Consider the following 7,781-nt stretch of genomic DNA (forward strand, 5'->3'; position numbering starts at 1 on the left):
GATAAGCACTAACACCATTTCCCCCTAAAAAAGGGTCCAGTATTTCGTAGTTCTGTTGGAAACAGAAGCGCTACAGAGGACTGTGATCCATTGGTGGTATGGGGAAACAGAAGTGATGTCAGTGCAGGCACTTTGTACAGCTGAGAAAGCATAATCACCTTCTAAGCGACTGAGGTTCGTTTCTTTTTAAAATCAGCCTGTATAATAGAAATCTAGCTGTGAACTACATTTGTATGTTTCAATAAATCTCTCTTTCCAGTGTAGGTGGTTTACAGGTTGCTAAAGTTGATGTAACTCACTTCCTCATCTCCTCATATTATCTTCTGTCATAATACCACCTCTGTAAATCAAGTTAGCGGAATGAAACTGTATGTTCAGGTGCCTGTTCTTTAGTTTCTGGTTTGACGTTTAAGATAGCACTCCGAAAGGAAATAGAGCCCAGGCGTTAAGTCCAAGGTGACAGTTTCTGCTTCAGAAATAGTCTGTGGTATAAATTCAGAAGAGCACATTGCGCTTGCTTTCTTCATTCTTTCAACTTTTGGGGGAAATAACATTTTTTTCCTTCTCTCTCTTAATTTCTTGGATGTAGGTTGATATTTCAGCATAAATGAAGAACACGAAGAGAGGAAGTCTGTGTAGCTAGTTCAGAGAGCCCTTCCTCTCATGCCTCTACATCAGTGCATGTGCCAGACACAACACTTCATGTGTCCTGAAAATACTGGCTTCAGTTCTGAAAATACTAGCTGCAGTATTTTCAGAATTCAACAGGATATTTTGGCAGGGAAAGATAGCAGGTGGTAGTGGAACATTTCGGAAACATGGTGAACAAGCTCCTCTTCTTGTCTGCGACAGACGGACTCCTCCCTCTGGGAGAGGAAGGCACAAACATATACTAGAACAGAACTATAAAACATCAAAGCTTTAATTAGGGAGGAAGGCTATTACACTAGTTAGATGGCTTCTTCTAAATCTACTCTTTACCAAAAGTTATTTCTGTTTTGTGTAATACAGTGTAGGAACATGGAAGTTGAAGTGTGAATGTCTTTAATTGGATCAAATCCTATTAACCTGTGAGTTAAATCTTGGCTCTTCTATTCTTTGCAGTGTGTTTTCAGAGGCAGATGTATTTGCAAAGTTCATGGAGGCTGATATTTGGCGTTTGATGGCAGCTCTCAGCTTATAGCAATTTGTAAGCCACTGCGCCTCTGCCGTGCAGCTAATTCTCACAGTAGTGAGGTATCAACAGTAATGCAATACTAATACATTTCCTGCTCGCTGAATTTTCCCTGTCTGGATGTTCAGATACAGTATTTTGAGCTGTATTTGCTGTATTTCTCACAGAAGCTGTGTGGACAACTGCAGACAGTTCTGTGACAACTTAAGGGAAGAAAAAAAAGCCAGTTCATCTTGTGGTGTATCTTCTTATCATGTCTCTTGTGCTTTCTACATGCCATTTGCTAACAGCCACAGATTCTGCAGTGCTTGCTTCATGAAGCCTGCTTGAGAAAGTGAGACTCTTCACCATAAGATTGTAAAGAAATCTTGTCATGTGCAGTAAACAGAAGTTATTTTTAACCATACCTTGGTTACTAAAGCAGTTCTAAAGTATGGTGGGACACAGGCCTCAGTGCTCAAACCCTAAATATAAAATAATTGTTTGCATATTTTCAGATTACATGGAATGGTAATTATAATATGGCTAGAGCCTGGAACAATTTGGAGGAAAGTTTACGGTTCATTTTCAGAAATGGAATCTCTCTACTGACAGAGGGGACGTTGTACTCTGCCAATAACATACTGCTTCCTGTCAGCCTGAATGCTTGTTGTCATTTTTCATTTCTGCCAGTTGTGAGCAGCATTGGATGCAGTCCAAGGCAGAGCATTATCCATTAGTCACAGGTGGAGAGCACTGCGAAGTGACAGATATGAATGTATGAAGCAGAGATGTGTGGTAGGAGTATTTCACTGTATATACTATTTTTGGAGCTCGTGGCATGCACAGCTGAGCACTGTTCTTGACAAAGGGAAATATATTTGCCTCTTTTACTGTACACCACGTTTATGGACTGTGATTGTAGTGAGAGGTAATTGGACTTTCCTAGTGCAATGTCTGTGCAAATTGTACTGCTTCTGCATCAGAGAGCCTCTGTGGAAGCATGGCATTTACTTTTCTCATGCAAAATGGCATCTGTATATGGATTAACTGTAATGTTAGCTGTTTTGATTGTTTGATGGTATTGTGGGGATTTTGTGTTGTTCCCTCCCCCCCCCCTTTGATTCTTTGAATCCTGAGTTGACTGACTCAAACTAGTAAGAGAAGAGATGATCAAACCTGCTTTTGGTCTTCCTTAGGCAAGTACTTCAAACAGACATGACAGCCAAAATGTCCTGACTGATCCACTTCAGCCTCTTATTCTGCCTTGAGCTCTTACTCTGCCACGAGTCCTCAGTGGTCACAGATCATATACTGTTTGCTCACTGCCTGGTTAAATCTGTCCTGAAACAGAAAGAGAATAATACAGTAGCTGTTTTGACATGTAGATGTACAGAAATCAATTCTTTATATTAAATACCTTCAATATGAAGCAAAATTTCTGACTTTGGAAGGAGGTTAAAACTTTGCTACTGTGAACACTTCCCTTTTAAAGAGATTATTTCAGTTATTGTACTCAATCAGGTAGTCACATCTTGTTCTGCCTTAGTATCTGTTACGCTATCACAGCCAATTAGAGTGAATGTAAGAGGAAATCCCTTGTACCAAGTTTGGACAGGGTGCCTACTGCTGTTCTTTAGTTGGTAATGTTGTTTCTGGAGAGGCAGTTATTTGACATCATGCTTGCGCTGCGTTCTGCAATAGTATCACGAATCATTTTAAAGAGTCGAAAAGGGAAATACAACTCTTTTACATGGACCATTTGGAAGCACTTACTGTTTTTACAAGTGGTACTAATTTGTCAACCTGGTATAAAGCAACAATTTGCAAGATTAGAATGGCAGGCCAGTCTTTCTTGCAGGTATTGGAAATAAGGTAAAATTGCTGTGGATTCTCTCCAATTAATCCATTTTTAGTGACTTGCTTTTTAATGTACTGCAATCAGTATTTAGAAGGCAAGTTTGACATGTAATGAACGAAATAATGTTCTTTCAGCGGTGTGGCAATTTTTCATCAAGATGCTACAAGGAAACTGACAACTGCCGTGTTGGGTTTATAGAATGAATTACCTGGGGAGAGGGTTTCAGGGACTGCGGAAGGTGGGGGGCTGCTCACCCCATGTAACTTGCCTAGTGAAAGAGTGTCAGTTAGTGTCTGACATCTGTGAAATCAAGTCGTGCTGGACAACTTTGACAGGTAAACAAATGAGTATACCATCAAATGGTGGTGCTTGTACATTTGGGAACATCTAGGAGTTAGATTGTCCTAGAGGAAAATACCTGATATTTCCCACTTTGAGGAGAGGCATTGCAGAGATTACTCCAAGATTAAACAATTCTGTAACAGTGAGGTAAAATCCTGCCTGAGCAAAAATGAGTAAGGTTCAGGTATGACATTTTCACAACCACCAAACTATTTCCAGCTGTTGCAACAGACAGGCCTGGATTCCTTTGTGGGACTGGTTGGTGCAAAAAAGAACTTCTAGAATCTTATAAGCTTTCTTCTGTTTAACTTGGTTTTCATAACATAAAGCATTTCATTTTGTCTTACAGTCTATTATACACAGCATGTTAATTATATATCTGCTTCAGTTTGCAGCTCATCTAGTGAAGAATAAATACCCACGGGTCTGCATTCTAGATGGAGGAATCAACAAGATCAAGCCAACTGGTCTCCTCACTGTTCCTTCTCCACAGATATAAGTGACTGTAAATGTTTGGGACGATCTGTCTCGGTAGGCAAGTCTTACAGTTCAGCATGCGTATCCTGAACTCAAAGGGCATTATGTTATTTTCACTATACAACCTCTCTGGATGATCAGTTGTCTTAACCTGCAGATCAAGAGCAGAGGTATTTTACACTTATTCTTTGATAAAGAGCTTCAGCTAGCACAGATGGAAAATGTGAATCTTAAGGTTTTGTACAAAACTTCTTTCAGCAATGATGTATTATGCAACTGGCTGAGCTCATCTGCACAGAGAAAGAGAAACTCAGCTGGCATTTGGTTTCTTAGAAATTTTTCTGCAGAATGAAATAAACTGGCAAGTGATGGCTTGAAGCTGCACTTAAATAGATTATTTTTCAAAGGTATTTTACTGTGAATATTGAAAGTAATGAGCTGAAGTTCTGTCCTGTATATCAAAGAAGGAAAAAATGTGTTCTCTTTTATTTTGAAGAATAATTGCTGTATCTTGTGACCTACTTTTTTGTTGTTGTTGTTTGGAGAAAGCGTTTTTCATCTGGATTGGAAATAAAGATATGTCCTAGGCTGGAGATCACTGTAAGAGCTGCTGCGAAGTCAGTCCAAACCGTATCATATGCTGCAGAAGTGGAGAAGGCATACTCCTATGTGGAGAATTTAACATCCTGAAACATGGCAAATGCTTCTGAATGCATGGCAAATGTTTCTGAAAAAATTGTTTGTACCCCAAACATTTTTTTTACAATGCCATCTTATGACAATAGATCCTTTATTCCACAAATGCTAGTGTTTATCCAAGTTATTAGCTCACATCTTAAAAAGAAACAAGGTAGTTGGAATTTTCATATAAAACTAGTCTAGAGAAATTACTGTTTTATGAATGTACTCTAATTGGAGGTGTGAAGTTCCGTTTGGTTTATTCGCAATTCTTTCAGCTAGTGGTACAGACTTTTTGGAGGCCTGTTACTGAAGATAGCAATCCTGTTTCCAAACTAAAACGGATCCAAGTGCTGTAGATGAGTGAAAGCAGGGTTCTGCAAAGGGCATAAGGCGACAGTCCACTAGGGGATGTGGAAATTACTTTGCAATAAGAAGCCAAAAGTATTGAAAGCACCAGTAGGGACAGGAATTAACATCTCTGTTGGCAGTAAGCTAAGAATAAATGTGATTCAGACAAAGTTTCAGGAGATGTTTTAAAACAAACAAAAAACCACCACTGTATTTCTCCCCCTAAAACCCCAGGTTAACTTTCCTAGAATGTCAGCTCCGTTACTCCAAAAATCATATGGGGGAGGTGTGGAGGGATTCTAGGAAAAGATAATAAATGAGTTCAAGAATGCTATTTGAAAATAGTATCTTTAATCCAGGAAAAGCAGTTCTTATAATTTAAGACTGACAAGGATGGCTCTGACATTAAATGGGAAGTTGGAAGGATTTACTCTAGACAGAAGGGAGGAAGAAGCTTTACACTTCTGTTTCTACATTTTTCAAGTTTAGAAAATGTTGTGACACTTGGGGTATAAAATATATTTTGTAAAACAAACAGAATGACAAAGACCTGCTCACCTGGTTACAGTCATACATTATTTTTTATTGTAAATTTGACACTATTTTTGCTCTTTGTTAGAACATAGCCTGACACGATGGTTTACACAATATGACCTCACTGTTAGGGTAAGAAGGATCTGCTCTGGAAGATACAATTATCATATGCCTTACTTGAGGATTTTCTACCATGAACAGTTTATAGTTTGGCAAATAAGAACATTGCAGCAACTAACTTTATTTTATTTTTCTTTGTCACAAGAGATTTCCAAAGCTGAAGCAGTTGTGAGAGGAGAGAAGAGGTTGCTGAGAAGGCTGTGAACCCAGGTCATGAATATTCTCTGTAGATCACTGGCGAAATGATTTTTATTTTTTTTTAATCTGTTGTTGGTTTGTTGTTTGTTTGTTTGTTTGAACTGATGCTGCGGAAGATGAGACCTTGTGGAAGGCACTGAAAGAAGAAGCCTTTGTTTTCATCTGTGTGATGGCCAAAATATTTCATTCCGAATTTTCAGAAGCTAGCATCTCTGGAGCTGATATTATCTCCAGCAAGTTCTAGTCTTGCCTTGCTGCAACTGTTATTTCAAGAACATTAATGGGAAAGTGTGATGAGTGAAAAGAACATGGGGAAGGAAAGGCACCATTCAGCTCCCTTTATTGTAGTTGTGATTTGTCTTTAAAAAAAAAAAAAAAAAAGAATTACAATTTACTGATATATGTGGGCTTTCTTAGGTCTAATGCCAGCATACTGTCCTGACGTTTTCAAGAAGTTTTTGACACTAAAAATCTAAGACATTTGATACAGTGACTGGGTAAAGGATCGGAAAGAAAAACAGGTCTCTCTGCTAGCAGAGGATTTCTACATAAATGTCTGGCAAGGCCTATGATATTCAGGTGACTTGTAAAGTAGTGCAGAGACACAGAGGCATGGTGAGTAAACACCAGCATGCTGATAATACGAAATCACCCACTGTGGTCCATCTTTTGGTTGTTTGCTTGGCTAAAGAGAAAGACCTTGCAATACTCAAAGACAGAAAAAATCACTATGGAAGGGTGCATATGGGACCCTGGAGAACCAGTTTTAACCATATTCAGTGGTGAATTCATTGATAGACAAGACATCATTCCCAAACTTAAGAGCAGCCAGATAAGCCCCACAGAGTGTTGGTGATTGTAAGGGAAGAAATGAACAAAGCAAGTTCTACCATAACAGAAATAACCTGTTTGGTACATTTTGAATACAATACAAGAGCTTTATAGTACCAAAACAAAAGATGCACAGGATACAAAACAGAATAAGATGTTGTGTTTCCATGACTTTGGCATGGAAAAAGAGACAACCAAAACAGAACATACCCTATTTTCCCAAAAGTACATCCTTCAGTTGTGGAATTTGTTGCCAGAAGAGGCCAAAAGTGTAAAAATAGTCATAAAGAAGGATTTATCTAATCCTTCTTAATGGAAGCTTTATAGAAGAGTTGAGTTTCTGACTATTACCACAATGTATGATCAACAGTATTGAACACATGGAATTCCTAATCTATTGGTTAAGAGAGGCTGAGAGAATACACCAGAGATGGATTTTACCATATTTCCTGTGCTCCTTTTTCAAGCACCTGTCTTTCATTAGTGGATATTGGGCCATACCCACTACAACACTTCGGGTGATGTTCTGTATTTAATCCCAGCTTAATGGTTCCTTCTCCTTTATGCAGGTACTCAGAAAAGGACTGTAAGCCCAAAGAATAGAATACCTGTAAGAAAATAAGATTGAATGTGTCCCTCGCTACCTGTTCCTCTGGTAGGAAAGGTAGGAAGTGATCAGTGTCTGCTGCAGCAAATATTTAGAATGAGAAGCCAGGTTATCTTTCAAATTAAAAATACCTAATATTTAACAGGTTCAACACTTCGTTTTTGAATAATACAGCCATTTTTAGTATTTAAATATTACACATCTGTAGATTTCGGCTATAATTTGAATTTAAATAGTTTTAAATAATTTTTAATTTTTTAATAATAATTATTATTTTTTAATAATTTTTGAATTTAAATAGTAAGATTCCAGTCATATGTATTTGTGTATGGATATATTCTTACAGCAAACTTAAAAGCTGCCATTAAGTAAGAGTTTACATGGTAAAGTGATGTTTATATGTGTTTTCCATGAGAAGTCATGGAGAGGATGTGTGTAAAAGCAGGAAATGTCAAGAATTACTAAACAACACTGTTTTTTTCCCTAGAACATAGAACTGCATGGAAAGCTGTGTAGCTAACAGCTGAATATGACTGCAGGTCACTGGTATACCTGTACTTAGTACTTCAGTCAACATTTTTGAAACTGTGCCTATAAATTGGCATACTCTGTCTAGATTCAAGCATGTA

General features: G+C 38.1%; 1 protein-coding gene across 10 annotated transcripts in view; it reads left to right on the plus strand.

Moving 5' to 3' along the window:
* The window catches only part of TBCK (TBC1 domain containing kinase), a 105,627-nt gene extending 101,201 nt beyond the window's left edge, over positions 1 to 4,426 (plus strand). For all 10 annotated transcript variants that reach the window (XM_038178408.2, XM_027456798.3, XM_027456800.3 and 7 more), the window contains one exon: positions 3,745 to 4,426. In XM_038178408.2, coding sequence (XP_038034336.2) covers positions 3,745 to 3,855 — 111 coding nt within the window. In that variant the 3' untranslated portion in view covers positions 3,856 to 4,426. The remainder of the gene's footprint in view (positions 1 to 3,744) is intronic.
* The last annotated feature ends 3,355 nt before the right edge of the window (positions 4,427 to 7,781 follow it).

This window comes from Anas platyrhynchos, chromosome 4, assembly GCF_047663525.1.
Source record: "Anas platyrhynchos isolate ZD024472 breed Pekin duck chromosome 4, IASCAAS_PekinDuck_T2T, whole genome shotgun sequence".
Taxonomy (NCBI): Eukaryota; Metazoa; Chordata; class Aves; order Anseriformes; family Anatidae; genus Anas; species Anas platyrhynchos.